General features: G+C 38.7%; 1 protein-coding gene across 1 annotated transcript; it reads right to left on the bottom strand.

Annotated features, from left to right (window-relative positions):
* Nucleotides 1–1,268: 1,268 nt before the first annotated feature.
* anxa4 (annexin A4) lies at nt 1,269–15,781 on the bottom strand. Its single transcript, XM_049604627.1, has 13 exons — nt 15,639–15,781; nt 12,818–12,867; nt 10,483–10,570; nt 8,517–8,611; nt 7,480–7,593; nt 5,829–5,919; nt 5,226–5,305; nt 4,811–4,867; nt 4,643–4,736; nt 4,262–4,357; nt 2,301–2,359; nt 1,822–1,944; nt 1,269–1,504 (listed from the first exon to the last, which is right to left on the bottom strand). Exons 2-13 carry the CDS (start codon nt 12,824–12,826, stop codon nt 1,448–1,450), a joined length of 963 nt encoding a protein of 320 aa, XP_049460584.1. The 5' UTR covers nt 12,827–12,867; nt 15,639–15,781; the 3' UTR covers nt 1,269–1,447.
* Between the last annotated feature and the right edge of the window lie 687 nt (nt 15,782–16,468).

The raw sequence follows: 16,468 nt of genomic DNA on the forward strand, positions 1-16,468 counted from the left end.
CCTCAGAGAAAGACATAAATGGATGCAGTTGTTTTGGTATCTAATATGACGACCATTGAACAAACAGTCTGATGAGGGTTTAGTGATGTTTCGCCTTCCTGTTTGCACCACACAGAGTGTGAGTGGAGTGCCGGCAGGGATAAGTGCTGCAAAGCCTGAGATAGTTAGTATTGAAAATCTGTATGCAGCATGTGCAGATAGACCCCAGGTGGTTCCCAAGCACCTGCCCTTTTGGCCTCTGACTCGATAAGTGCCCTCTTTGCAAGACTTTTGTCTTGGATTTCTTTCTCTGCTTTTATATTTTAGTGTTTTTTAAATTTAAATTTTGTGTCTTTTTTAGTCCAAGGTAATTTTGTCTGTTTGTTTTGTGTTGCTTCGTTGTCATTGTGTGTCTCTTTGTGGTTATTCCATGACTCTTTGTAGTCATTTTGTGTCTCTGTGGTTGCATTGTGTCTCTCTGAGGTAATTTTGTGTCTTATTTGGTCATTTTGTGTTCCTTTATGGTCATTTGTGACCCTTTATAATCGATTTGTCTCTTCATGTTTGTTCTGTCTGTTTTTAGAGTTATTATGTGTCTCTTGGTGGCATTTTGAGTCTCCTCCTGCTCAGTATGTGTTATCTGAGGGACATTTTGCATGTGAAGGCCAGGGGCCTGACACTTGACCAGTAGACCCAGCCATTAATCTATCCATGGGAAGAACTTACTATATATTTTATAGTTTTACTGAGAAACAGACCCCAATTGTGTTTTGCAGCTCAAGAAAAACATCTCATTGAGCTCTCTGCTCTTCACAAAGGATGCCAATAGATTCCTGTGCACTGCTGAGCGCCCCGCTGCTTCAAACTTCATAAGGAGTTATTTTGGTTCCACCTAGTGGTCACCTTGAGTACAACCACTGCACAGTATTTCTCAGGTTTCCTGCCCTGACATGAAGCTGTAAGTTTGTATGAGCTATGGGACATTCTCCTTAACTTGATTAGAGCACACTTTACTGCCTCCCAAATCAAGCTAGCGTCCCGTTAATGTAATTGAGTCAAATGACGAAGGGCTGACTCAACAAATGAGTAACTGCTACCAATTAAACAAATGGACTTCACTGACTGGACAGTGATGAAAATGTTGTGCTGTGACAAGACCGGGAGCTGGAGGCCAATCAAAGTCATCTTTTATGTTCTAAAAGATGCGAGAAGCATAAATATACGTCTCTCTAACTAATACCATTAATTAATCCTTAACACAGGATCAATAACAGAAACACAGACATGTGTAAAAGGTCACTGGTCTTTGGTTTAATTGGTATTACAGTACAAACAGTAAAACAAGGCACTGCGGTCAGTCAGTGAAATGTGAAGACCAAGAAAGAAGACAAGATACGGAAGTCATCAACAGGATAAAGCGCTCATAATGTGGAATAAAGACAGAGCTGGATGCTGTTCTGATTGTCTTTTACTCGCCTCCGCACAGCTCCAGGAGGATTTTGCGGTAGTCACCAGATGTATCTCCCTGCGTGGTGAGACAAAGAGCTGTGAGACTTCAAAGGACCGGCGTAGGGAACAACTGCGATCAGTCTCATTAGGCAAAGCTGATAACAAACACTAAGATATTCAGATTCCAAGGCTTCAGGAAAACAAGATATTACTCATATGTTTGTAACTAATCAAATTAAATGACAGAAATGATGAATTTAAGTCGTCAAAGTTGAAACCTACATAAAGGGTTTACATCAAGTTAGAGGTCCAATTATTACTGTATCACAGCTGATGTATTGCAGAGCTTTTGCTGACTATAGTACTTCCCGCCCCCCGTTTTTAGTGCCTCACCTTGATGAAGGAGTGGAGAGTCTTGCCATACATCTTCAGGAACTGCGCCTTAATGTCCAACATGTCAATCTCCGCCCGGGCGACCATTATTCTGATGAGGACACTATCTGTAGTGCCCAGGCCCTGATGAACGACAGAGAGTGAGTTCATATGGCGCTAGAGTTTGTCCCTGCTTATTTTTTTAACCACATTGAGTATGATAGCAGCCTGCTTTTCTTATGTAGGAACTGTAATTGTGTGTATTAATAACCACACACTAACCAAATTGGGTCAATCACAGTACCCAGCACTGCGTCAGTCTAACACTGACAACCCACAAACCCTGAAAATGGGTCAGGAGCTTGACCTGGTATTTTCCCCGGGTGTAATCAAGTAAATGAAAACATGATATATTTACACACAAACAGTCACAAACAATTTTATGTGTAGTGACTTCGCAGTACAGTTTAGTAGCTCCATTACAAGCATGAAATATTTACCTTCATTGATTTGTATAATCGCTCTGCAAAGAACGCTGGCTTGCTCCTTAGACATTTCACTGTAAAGCAAAAACAAATCCCAGCGCATGAGGTACACGGTCGTCACAACATGATTACAATGAAGTCAGCTGTTTAAGTGCATATACGCTCTGTTTTTAAAGTTGCTTGTATCTAATGAAAGGCCATTTAAGTTAATATTACATAAATTAAAACAAAAATAAATATGCCTGCAAAATAAATAAATATGACTTTGAAATAAATCCTGAAATAAATTCATGAGGCAATTAATTCATAAACAAATGTAAACGGGAATATATTAATGACTCATAGAGTAAAATATATTTTTAAAAAGTCTGTTATTTTAAAATAGACATTTTTCAAAGGACTACCTCTATTTAAGGGGACTTTTATTCTGTAATTTCACATTTATTCATTTATTTCAGGGGACTTTTCAAAATAATGTGACCTTGTAGATTTTGAAGCAGCATCACTGATGTACAAAACATACAGTAGTATGTTGCCATAGTGTATCAAGAGGTTGTTTCAAATATGACAATGTCAGTATGAACTGAGGGGAATCTGTATGTTCACAAAAACAAAGAGCGGAGCAAATGTAGAACAAAGATGTGTTTCAGTATATGGAGTAAATGTATGGAATGGGTTGTAAACAGAAATGAAAGTGTGTATTACACACATTCGATTTCAACAATTATTTTAACACAAGATGATTAACGAATATAAAACTAAAGTATGAACACCAACATGTACATGAAATGTGTTTGGGATATTTTGGCAGACAACAGGCCTATAAAATGTATATATGCTTAGTTTCTGTCAGTTTCTTATTGCTCTGTATTTTAGGTTTTCAGCCTACATCTCTTGTTGTATTTGAGTTTGAGTTATAAGTTGGAAAATGACCTAAATAAACTAATCTGAACTAAACTAAATGTGGAATTGTAAAATAAAAGTCCCCTGAAATAAATGAAAATAATCCTTTGAAAAATGTTCCACTTGAAATGAAAACCTGTTTACTTATTTATTCACGTAGCTATATTGGTTCATTTACATTTACATTGAGTAAATGTATCTAAATTAATAAAAATGCTTATGAAATGATTGAATAAATAAATACACCTATGAGAGAAATTTTGAAATAAATTAATGAGGCAATAAATATATAACTAAATGTTAACATAAATATATAAATGAATCATGAAAGTAAAAAAAACAATGTTTTTCAAAGAATCAATTTCATTTATTTCAAAGGACTTTTTATTTCATAATTTCACATTTATTTATTTCAGGGGACTTTTACTTCATAATAATGTGAAATAAATGTGAGATTATAAAATAACAGTGCCCTGAAATAAATAAAAGTAGTCCATTGAAAAATGTCCTTTTTCAAATAACCTTTTATTAATTTATTGAACTATACCGATTCATTTATACTTCATTTATTTATATATTTTTTTGCCTCATTTATTTATTTAGGGATTGATTTTATAGGCATATATATTTATTTTACAGGCACATTTTTATCCGTGTATTTATTTAATTAATTTTTCATCTAAAATTGACTCAAAATGGCATTCCGTACCGTCTTGACACACAGAAGGTGGACAAAATAAAACAATTAATGGAACACACCAACAACTGCATTAGACTGAACAGGTATTTCAATTATTTGGAGCCACCATACAGAGCTTTAACAGCCATGTGTATTAAGCTAAAAACAGTTCTTAATTGCTCTTAATTGTTTTAGATTTTGGTGACATCTTTGGTCCCAGCCCGTCACTGCAGTGTGTTTCTCCACTACAAGCTCTATACTACACGGTATTAACTTTTATTTTCTGGCTGTAAAGTTTGAGTTTGTGGCTTTGTTTGTGCTCATTTGCACGTGACTGTTGACAGCTTTCCCAACAGATGTCTATTTGATGGAGCGTGTCACAGCAGAAACAGACCTATGGCCAGAAAGATGTCCTCCAGACAGCCAGACATCTCCCTCTTAATGCTGTCCTCAATGTCTCTCCCAGAGATCTTCTGATACTCCTCGAACACTGAAGGAAGAAAACAACAAGATTTATGGAAACAATGAAAATAAAATTATCAGACTGTCACACAGTGTCTTGACTCTACACACTACATGAATGAAGATGAAAGTAATTTAACAAAGAGAGTGTCTGCTCCTCAAACTGCCGCAGAGGGTCAGTAAAATCCCTCAAATCTACTACATGACCTCTGTAGCCAGTTTAAGTAAAGTGAAGTATTTTCATGCAGCACACTAATAACAGAAGTGTGCATCAGATTTTATCATGATGTTTGTGAACATGCTGAAACAGTACCTCGCATCAGATGGTTTCGGTTCCTCACACAAAGCACCGTGAGGAATTTAACCTCGTCTGTGCCCCATCGAGCCTCTCCAGCCTCGTAGATTTCCTGTAATCAGAAACATTAAAAAACTGGAAGTCATAATTGAAACACACTTTCATTTAGAGAACCTCAACTCTTGCCTTGGCATCCTGAACAGCCTGGGCCTCGTCCACATTGTTGCTTTCATCCCGTCCAGCCTGCAAAGCAGAAGACACAAAAGTGAAGACAATAAAACAGTAAAAGAAGTGTGTTTATGATGCAGAAGGGACTACTACTTCCTCTTCCCTACACAGCTGACAAAGATTTCACCATAAGTTCCTACTGACATTTTACAAGTCATCTTGTGTCAAATGTAAGACATAAATTTATCTGCTGACGCTTTCCGGCAAGATACAAGGAAGTGAATACTCTTACTCTAGTTTTGAGGCCTTACTTAACTTTAAATTGAATTTTAATCAACATTTTATGTAATCTATTTTTATATGACCTCTGTGATGTGCCATTAAATTCCCACTGGGCCAAGCTAAAAGAGGTTATTGCTGAACGTTTGCTCACTGTGAGTAAAGAGACCAGAACCCTCTGAAACATTCCTGATGTGTCCCCACACACAGCGTCCTCCAGGGTCTTGCCATATTCTGCCATGATAAAGAAATAAAAATGGGGGCAGAAAATTAACAGAAACACAGCCACCACATTGTATATAGCTTTCTATATAAGTTAAGTAAAACTAATGAGCAAATATTACAACAGTTTCATTAATATTCACTGTGTCATGATCTAAATTCATCAACCATGCTGATATAATTGGCACAAAGCACGTACATCTAACACAAAGCACTACACAATACCAATTGCACCAATTGAAGACGTTTAAAAACCACTTTGAAAATACTTGCCGACTGCCGCCACTGCCACCAAAGTAGAACAAATTAGCAAACAATAAACTGCCACAGAGAGCAGTGATGGCTTTAATGAATAATTTATTGCAGTTGCTGCTTTCTAATAACGGATGCCATTGCATCTCTAAACAAAGAACAAAGAGGCTCAGCTACTGATACACAATATCAGATATCATACACAATGCATAGGCGCCAGCAGATGCTGAGACGGACCGTGACCTGATGTCAGAAATGCTATTCATAGATGTGGCACACTTACCTTTCTTGTAGAACGCATTGATGGTTTTTATTTCAGCGTTTGACCTTGAGGCGAGAATATCGATGAGACAGGCCTCTTCTGTTCCAGCACCCTGATGATGGACGGATATGGATATGTGTTAAAAACAAAATATGGAGACAGGATTACGGAAATGTGGCTTAAAGATATGTTGGGCAATATTCTATATTTTTGTTACTGTCAAAAAATTCCATAAAAAGGCCAGCAATGGTTTAGTCCATCTCTAAAAACTTTGGAACTTTCTTACCCTGTCTGTGGCTCTCAGCCTTAAGCCCATTTGTCTTATACATACTGAGGACATGTCACCAGTCCATGTCACCAGTCTATTAGTGACTTTGAAAATACTTTGCAAAATCTTAGTGTGTGACTAAAACAGACATTGCCTTTAGATGTAAAATGGTATCAGACTTTTGTCTTTTCAAAGACTGACGATCTTGCAGGTTCGCTATTTGCAAGACTGCAACTTGACTCATTTTGAGATTATTTCCCATCCTGCTCCTGGTGGAAACTATTACACCAAACTCCCTTTAAGAAATATGACAATTCCTTATTTGTACGCAAAAAGTTGTAACTCTAGAAACACAAGATAAAAGGCATTATATGTCTACGGTACCAGCCTCCTTGGTTAGCGCTGCTATTTTAGCATGAGAAGCAAACGGTTTCAAAACTCACTAAAATAAGTGCTGGTTGGCAGATCAAATACACATTGAATTAAACGTGACTCTTTCACAACTCCATCAGTTTCCTTTTCTATGGTCCGACAGAACCAAGACTTGCTAATGTTGTAGTGGCACAGTAACTTAATTCTGACACGAATGACAGGAGATGTAATCCAGTTACATTTACTAAAAAAGTTAAAATTACACTCAGTCAGTCACACAGAAAATTATGTGCTCCCTGGCCTAATGCAGCTCTCTGCTCAACTAAACTGCATATGACTTAAATCACAAAATTAAGGGAGCGATATTATCAAAATTCAACATAAATTCATTTTAGTCTTTTTACATTTTTTAAACAGTGCCTATGTTTCAAACAATGTCCTGGAAATGAATTTCGCATGATATTTAAATTAACTTATTCACACACTGTGGCTCTTACACACTTTCTTGAGTCTCCCTGGAGTCCCCTCCATGCTTATGGTCTACCCCGTTTGCTGCTCCCGGTTACTGAACTTCAGTATTAGTATGAGCCAAGACTAAAAACTTACAATAATATTAAACATGTTTGATTTTGTCTGAACTTAATCAAGAATTTCCTTAAACAGCAGGGCACTGTAGTTTTTAGCAAGCGTTATTAAAACAGGAGTAAACTGTGTGTTTCCTGGGGACTATTTCCAGCTGCAGATTAATACACATTCAATGCAATAATGAGTATTTACAGTCGCATAAATGTGTATGGGGAACTGACACAAATAAATCACAGTGCCCAGGTTCATTGTAATGACAGGACATGTCACACACTGCAACAGGGAGTCTGATTGAAGTGTTTCTGGACAACAATTAACCTCTATAGCACAGAAGAATAAAATCAGGCTATGGACATACAGACAATACTTGTTGGTTTCGGTCTTTTTGTGGAATTTATTGACAAGAGGAAAATATATACCATCACTAGACTTATCCTAAACTCTGACCTTCATTGCACTTCTCAGCTCATAGGCATCATACACAGGCGCCAGCATCAGCAGACCGAGAACAACGCTCCTGAAGTTCCCACTCAGCTCTGAGGACAGCTCATCAGCCAGGTCCTGTAGGAGGAGGGGAACAGATGGATTAACAGGATAACAGTCCACCAGTCGTTCCCAGTACGTCACTAATTTAACCATGAGCAGCATCTGTAATCAAATCTAATTATCTTTGACGTTACAATAAGTAAATCTTGGCTTTATGTTCGAGTCTTGTTCCGCCAACGTGGACATGAGACCTGACTTCACACATTCCAGCAGCAGGACTTGTGTCTCCGCTAGAGGGTGTGGTTGCTGGACACAGTCATGTGAAGCTGCTCCACACAGCTCTCCTGTGTAACCCCATGTGGGCGTCGCTGTGTGCAACATGACTCACTCTTTCTGCTTGCGAGGATCTCTCTCAACATCTTTTTTTTCTGCAGCTCTGCAATGGAACTTTCAGATGACTTTATCGACCTCTTACCGGACACCACACAGTGGGCTGGTTATTATCTCATTATGTCAATACCATAAACATGCCAGACTTCCCTTTCTGTTAATATATTGATCCACATAATCATGAAACAAAGAAGCAGTCAGTGCAAAGCACACCCCTGTGGGTTCAATAAACTGTTTCTTTTATGGAGGGGAACATTCCCCTTTCCTACAGAGTACAAGGCCCTCTGTGTCCTGCTGTTTGTTTACAGGGGGTACTAATTTCTGCTTTACAGTTAATGGTTAACTTACACATCAACAGCATCATGTTAGCACAGCAACCTTAGCTGGAAGACTGATGACAGCATACACAATGGAATAAGCAGTTTAGAGATGACACACCCACTGCTGCTGCCAATAGTGTCCATCAGGGCTGCTTTTTTAATTCTTCTGGGTCTCCAGCTGTACTTTATTTGCTTCCTCTGCTCCATGTATGCTGGTTAATAGTGGAAAAACATTCCCAAATAGACCCTGTTTTCTGCCTTAGAGTGCAGTGCAGTCAAAGCGCTCACCTTTCCCACTGCTTGCTTGTAGGCCTCTTTGATGCGCTGCCTTTGGGCGATAGTGCGGTGTGCTAGGACCTCGATGATAGCTGCCTCATCAGTACCTGCAAGAAACAATACAATATAGAATCTTATAACCTTTACCAATATTCATCTTAAATGTCTAAAATGGTGCGGATCATACATTCCTATCATTGGAGGTCAGTTTAAGGCGAAGGTTTCAGCCCATAGACACAGAATGAGAGTAGAACAGACATTCCCAAACAAATCAACGTAGCAGGATGGCCAGAGAGGCGGCCATTTTATGCGCAACATTGCCATTGCAACCATTGTGAGACATGTATAGTTGCAGCCATGTTTTGTTTGAAGCCAACACAACATGCCACTACAAACTGGGCTCATCAGTACAAGCGAAATCCACCTACTCAACGGTTACTTGAAGCCTGCTACAATGGCACGTTGGCCAAACGTGGCAATAATCCACTTTATTCATTATACATGAAGACAGGATTCCCCTCTTAAGTAATGACACGTAACCCTTGCCTTGACCTTAACCACCTGTCTTTTAACCTGACACTCAAAACACTAACTCAGCATATTCTTCAGGTCCTTCGCTTCCGTACCAAGGAACAAAGGGGGCTGTTCATGGACTGATGGTGGGCAGGTCATGCAGCTGCTCCAGCCAAAGCTACACCGGCAAACTTCAGTATAAACTTCCGTATAAACAAACCGATATGCAGCAAGTGTCGAACCCACTGAGGTGAGGTTTTGCAGTATCGACCAAACGAGCAGTGGTGTTGTATGTTATCAATCCATTACTTTTACAATATCACTTTAACTGTTTCTTTTATTGCCTTTAATTGTTTGTTTGTTGGGACATAATGTACTGTAGCTGCCTCTGAAGAAGGAGTGAGAGCTGCTGCTCAGCAAACAGCTAAGAGGCAGAGACTGCAGGGATTAACAGCGAGGAGATTTGCATGTTTTTACATCTAACTTAGTGAACTGATGGTACTGAAAAGATGATTAAGACAGTTTTGGTGAGTTTTATTTTGTATTTTTTATTCTGAATGAAGTGTGTTTTACAATGAGTTAACAAGGCAGCCAAGCTAACATTAGTCTAAGGCCGGTGGAAGAGAGATACTTGGATTGGTGTGGGGTTGTATTTTTCTGTTTATGAGGGAAAATAGGTGCAACAATAGGCCAGAACAGTTCTTAAACTAGTGAGTGTGACACAGTTTACAGCCCCACTGACGTGCATTGTCATAATAACAACTAACAACAATTGCCATTTTATTTTCAACTAGTCAAATGATCACGGCAAACAGTTCAATGTCACATCTGTTTATTCTGTTTCTATGCTTCAGCCCTAATGTGTAGCACATAGGATCAGGCACCACCTCAGCAACCCTGGAGATGAACCGAACACACAGCTGTTTGTTGGCATCGGCATGGAAACCATCTGTTTGCAATCGAGCTCAAACAAGAGTCAGGGGAAAATGATTATGCGAGCAAATCCTAACAACATCCACATTCCTCGCCATTCATTTGCTGATAGGTGACTGCTACATGCTCCTGGATGTTTGTCAGGACATCTTTGAGTGACAGATAGCCATCAGCATGGCTTCAAAACAGTGCAACCCATAATGAGATTACTATTTTACTTCCTGCTTGTTCAGCAAAGTCAAGATTAATCCTCCCTCCATATCAGGGGTGAAGAGGAAGCTTTACGACACAGTGGGCAGAGGCGAGGCAAAGTACAAGGACGCGCTCAGCACAATGAATGGACTATGAAAACTCTGAGCTGCCATGACAACACAAGCACTGAGCAACATGGAATTTAGTTTTCAAACTTTCCTGGACGAGAGACACTCAAGAAAAGAATATTTTTTCCCTTTGGAGGCTAAATCTTAATGACATGTTCAAACCTATCTTTAGCTAATGATGGTTTCTGGATGACAGCGGCTGGATCACTTACCGACTCCCTTCATGGCTCCTCGAAGACGCTGGGCATCTGCTTCTGCGTCAAAACCAGACGCCTCTTTCACCGTGCCACGGTTTCCGATCTGCATGTAATTGACAAGATTACAACCACTTATCTATTTAACAGACATAAAATAGGCAGACACACAGATTAAAGTTCCCTTTCACTCAAAACTGTGCTTTGCTAATTGTTACTTTACTTGGATATTTGACCTTCACTGTGCTGAATCATGTGTGCAGTTTCTCTGTGCTCACCTTAAATCTGAGTTTAAAATAAGAGACAAAGTTTAAGGGCTGTGAATTTTCTTTTTCAGACACTCATCGCAAACTTGAGTGCATCTCTTCTTAGATCTGGTCAAATTTAAAGCTGTAATAATCATGTTTAAAGCGAGAAATAATCTACTTCCGGGCCACATTCAAAAAATGGTTTGCTACAGGGAGGGGGGGTGGTTATAATTTAAGAGGAGAATTTCATTTTAAAAACAATGTGTTCGTACAACTAAGAAGAGTCTTTGTATTTCAGTGTGTGGAGTGGACCTGTGGAGTGGGCTGCATGATGAGTTTAAAACAAAGCACAAATAGAAATCAATTTCGGCAGATATATAGATGAGGAAAGGTTGTGTTAGGGGAGTGCATATATATTTTGTAACACTGGGTGGCACTTAAACTGTAAATATACTGGGTTTATTACTTATTTATTTAATTGGGTGGTAAATAGACTGGGGATAGAAGTATATTAGTTGTAAATAAATTTGGGAATTTGTTGAAATAATTTATGAGTTAAAAGAAGAAATGTAAGAAAGAGGTAGGGACATGAAGTTTCACGTCCACCTATTCCTTTTCGGACGCTGATCTCTGTCTTGTTTGTTTTTTAATTATGTTTCTTCCTTTATTTTCGGATTGAAATAAAGTCATTCATTCATATTAGGAGAATACAGTAATTCCCACAGTGTCATCATGTCACTGGAATTTCTATCTTTGATGTAATACGTTGACAAATATTGTTATTGAATACCATTTTCAATACCATGTCGAAAAATTGACATTGAGAGCATAACATTTCATTTTTTTTATGAAAAGATAAATATAACAAGTCTTTAAGTTGACAATGATGACTCTTCTTTTCTTGGTTACTCACAAAAAACAGCAGAATGACTGTCATAAACATTAACAATAAGAGAGAGCAAAAAGCACAGCTGGTAGTGATGTATCGATACTGCAGAAAATCAGTGCTGAAACGGTTTTAAATAATTCAGCTACAATATGTATCAATAAATCCATGTTTTTGACACAATATTTCCACAAGGGTGGATAATTATACTTAAAATCAAACTCACAATGACCAAAAAGATTTTTTATACTGCTTAATGACATTAATTCAATAGGCATAAGTTTTTGTATTGAAGGGCTGTGCCAAGTGTCATTTTTTTACATTCTAAGTTTCAATTTAGATTTTTTAATGCAGCTTCAAATACCTGTCATCATATTTATTGACATTATCACTCTAAAAATTCTCACACAAAATCCTCAATTTGAAGAAAGTGATTTATCGGATTAAAAGAGTTTGTCTTTTTTATTAAACAAACTTTTCTTTCATGACTTAACATAATTTTTAGTGCTGTTTTATTGCCTCTAGACTGCCCCGTTAATATAGGTGTGTCCCTTTGTGTGCGGCAAGCAAGAAAGCAAACCAACAAATATGGATTGAAGCAGAATATTTTTAGATAAAAACATGTTGTGAATTCTGAAATTAATAACATCTATCTTTTTGCAACAAATTTTGCCTTTTGGACTTTATAACGCTCCAGAGTTGTAGGAAATGTTTGGATTACATGAGTCTGAAACAATCCTACGCAGCCACCACTGGAATTCTACAAATGGTATAAGGTAATACTACTTATAATAGAGTAATCTTTAATTGAAACTGTGGTGAAATGCCTGATTTAAACAGAATAAATACACCTGGAAACAAAAAAATGTTGAATTTGAATGTTGATTAGAATCCGATGAATGAAGCTTCAAACTATTCAGTGCAGCCCTAAAATAATGCATTCACACCACAATTTGTTTCCATGTTAAGATTAAACTAAACATGACAACAGACCTGACACACAGGTTGCAGCAGCAGTTGTGAATCACAGCAGTAAAATACATAACATAATAATAATAATAATAAAAAAAGATTAAAATTTATGGTATTTAACTGCCGCCTCGCCCTGTTCACAACCAGGCACAAAAAAGCCGTCCAGTGTCCAGAGCAGAATCTCTACTGGTGATGCAAATAAATGTAAATGTTTATGACATGACCCACAGCTAGGGAACAGACTTACCGCTGCCATTGTAGGAGGAGTGAGGATTTCCAAACTGGAGGTGCAGAAAGCTGCAACAGAATGAATACATAATGATAGTTTGTCACTTGCACAAGGACAGGTTTATCAAAACACATAAATGAGGAAAATGTAAACACATCTCTCATGTGTCTAACAAAGGTGTAAAAAATATTGGGATTTTACAGAGAGTAAGACAAATTTCATCAAGAAAAACCTTCTGAATGTGTATTATTTTATCATTTATCCTTTCACAGCTTTCACAATAAATACAGTGTGGGCAAGGCCGCATGCTGTCCAAGTTGATCGCAGGTGGGCCAGACAAGTAAAACCATTGCATACTATCCTCTAAAGAACAAACACCTCCAAATTTTTCACGCTTTTTTTGTTTGAAGAAGTACCTTTTAAAAACATTAATCCATTTACAAAATAGACGGCAAACAGCCTGTGATGTCTTCAGAAGAATAAATAATAATTTCCACAGTCTACTACTCACTGTCATTACATGTGCATTTGTCTATACAGCTCCTCCCCTGTGTAGTAATGCCTGACATCACCACACCAAACTAAAGTGAAAGAAAAGAACTATATTCTGGTCGGGGTGGAGAAGCCTCTGAAGCAGCATTTTACATGAAGAAAGCTACTCAGTGTTTCAAAACTAATTCTTAGCCTTCACAATTGCATCACTATTAGGTGTGCAAGGTCATCCAGTGGGCCAGATTGGACCCTTTGGCTGGCCGGTTCTGGCCCCCGGGCCGTATGTTTGACACCCCTGCTGTAATCTGTATTTTTAATCACAAAAAAGGCAGAAAAAAGAAAAGAAAAAGTTGGGATGGTCACTAACTGTAGCTGGATTGCTCATACTGCACTATTAGAGTTATTAAACATATTTGACATTAATAAACCTTAGATAGGTGATTTTGCATTTCAGTTTCTTAACACCTCACTTCTCGCTTCCTTTCAAAGCGTCTTTGTAATCAGGTCTCCACTGTTATCACATTTTGTAGCCAGTTTAACAGAACTAACCAGTTTTCAATGAGGTACAGAGGTCTAATTATATAGAACAGCTTTCTGTGTTTTTTTTTATCTCTTACATGTCTTTTCTTTCTTTTAGATATTTTAAAATACTTAAGTCTGTTTGTTTATTGGTAGCATATACAGCTGTCTTTAACCCTCTGGAGTTGACGGATGCGCGGGTGTGTCCAAATCACACGATCGATTTAAGATGGTGTAGCAGCAAGACGCAGCTTTACTGAGTCTCTGTTCCAACTTGTATCGAAAGTGCGAACTTCAAACTATATACCAGTGTTAAATTGTGTTGATAGGCAAAGTAAAACCAGACTTATGATAAATAATTTCCGCCATGCTTTTTCCTGAATATTGTCGTCACGTTTGGTGGGCTTTTGGTGCAGGAAGAAACGGTAAAAACAAGCTATTTTGAGGAAAGTGCTTGCAAGCAAAAAAGTTGGTGATGCTTTTTGTCTGATTTTAGGTCCAATGTGTTAATACAGTGTGTCAAAATGAAAAATAACTGTAGTCACACAGGTGAGGTTGTGCTGAAAAATCATTCATTGTTTTTTACTTTTCCTTTTTAAAGTCCTCTGCTTTTTTATGTTATTGTGTATTTTTATGCACAAATTTAGAAGGTCAGTTTTAAGCATGACCCTCCCTGACCTCTAATTAATATTGCATGCCCTTCATCATCTCAGAGAGGCTTTCCGTCACACACATTTGCCCAGGGGCTCTCCTGCGTTCTGCATCTGTGCTGGCGTCCCAGGAGCTAATCTCATTTCGCTCGTGTTTGTTTGGACACACCTGTAATTACTCTACCGAGAGCGAGGCTAGTGGGGTTTCACTCCTACCTGTTTTCCTGCAGGTGAGGATCGACTTACCCGCTGTTGTAGTTATCGTATATCTGTCAAAATCAATTTAGCTAAACACTTTTTGAAAAGGATTGTTTAGGTTACAAGCCATGGAGCTACAGGGGGATGGATGTCCCCAATCCTGATGTCTAACATTGACAAGACTGGACGTCTGTCATGGAATTTGACATGTGAGATATTTATGAATCAATAGTTGCCTGAACTCTGTATGTAGGTCAGCAGCCACACCTGAGTGGTTTGTGAGGTAAATACAGCATAGTGTTCTTCAGACACCTCACAGCATGTGTGTGGATCACAGACTGTAAATAAACACAAGGTGGATCCTGTTTCAACATCACAAATGGTGCAAGAATTGTGGAAATCCTCTTCTGAACATACAAAATGAGATAAATAGCTCCAGATATTATAACCTGCAGCTGCACCAACACAGTGCATTTAAATCCACCTTAGTGTAAATGTATACATTGTCTAATTCAGGGCCTGGAGGTCTTAAACATCAACATGTCAAACTTATATCCCGACTTTAATTTCAAATGCATTATTTAGTATATCCGTGTCTGCAGCTTTTTTTAACTGATGTCAGCAAGTTCATTGGAAATTGAGCAACAGTAGGAAAGGGTATTCCTCTGTAAGTTACAATTAAAGATTGAAAAACTTAACACAAGAATTATGTAACCAAAGTTAGTGATGCAGCTGACATTTACTCCCCAGAGTCAAATTACAACTTCACAGTTTAATGTTGAGGTCAGCTGCGATAGTAAAATGAACAGAGTGTTTCAGGAAGCAGAGCTCAGCTTCTTAACAGTTAACTTGGCATGAAGTTAGAGGGCACACCCTGCAGACAGCCGCTCAACTGTCTGAGCTCTGCTCTGCCGAAACAAAGCCCCCCCCAAAAAAACACATTCAAAACACGCCTGACAGAAGTGTGAGCCACACCTTACCTGTCCTGGAAACAAACTACTCTGAGCTGAGCCCGACAGGAGAGTAAAAGCGTCGAAAAACAACTAGAGCTTATAACTCACAGCTGCTTCCACGTCCCACCCACTGCTGATGCTAATTCTCAACAGGACCCTCCCGTCGTCGCGTGCACCTTAGGGCGCGCACACGAGGCAGTGCTGCGTTCACGGGATGTAGGCAGAGCGGGAAAACCTTCCTTCACGCATTTACTGTTACTCAGTAGACCCTGTGGTCACAGAAGTGGAATGTAGGCCTAAATGTAGGCCTTTCTACTTCTACTCCACTACATTTCAAGGGAAATAATATAGGCTACTTTTTATTTTAAAGGAGCAATAAGCGAAATTCATCATTTCTAGATTGATGGAATTAAAAAATTGCTATAAAGAACTAGAGGTGTAATTTCATCTGGAGTATAGCATGACCTCACACACCTTCTCTCTGTGTTGATCTCCAGCCCCTTGTTTACAAGCCGGTCCGGCTGCGCATTCATGTGAACCCCCCCCCCCAAGCCCTTGGCCCTCCCTCCCTATAAAAGGCTACAGCCAGTGAGCAATGGCAGCGCAGAGTCAAATGTCTGTTTTAATTAGTGTTACAGTAATGTTAAGAACGTCGCTATGTCGATTCACTTAAATTCAATGTTACAATCGTAGTATGGGTTAATGTCCGGAGCTTGAGTTATTAGCGGCTCTGCCCCAGCAATGGGTCAGGCGTTATGGTTGTGTTAGGTGAGTAGCCAAACAGCCTAGCTAACATTTGCAATTAGCATTGTAAAATGTAGCCTGGCGGGCTGTGTTTAGCAATTTCCCTGCCTACT

Source organism: Epinephelus fuscoguttatus, linkage group LG18, assembly GCF_011397635.1.
Source record: "Epinephelus fuscoguttatus linkage group LG18, E.fuscoguttatus.final_Chr_v1".
Classification (NCBI taxonomy): Eukaryota; Metazoa; Chordata; class Actinopteri; order Perciformes; family Serranidae; genus Epinephelus; species Epinephelus fuscoguttatus.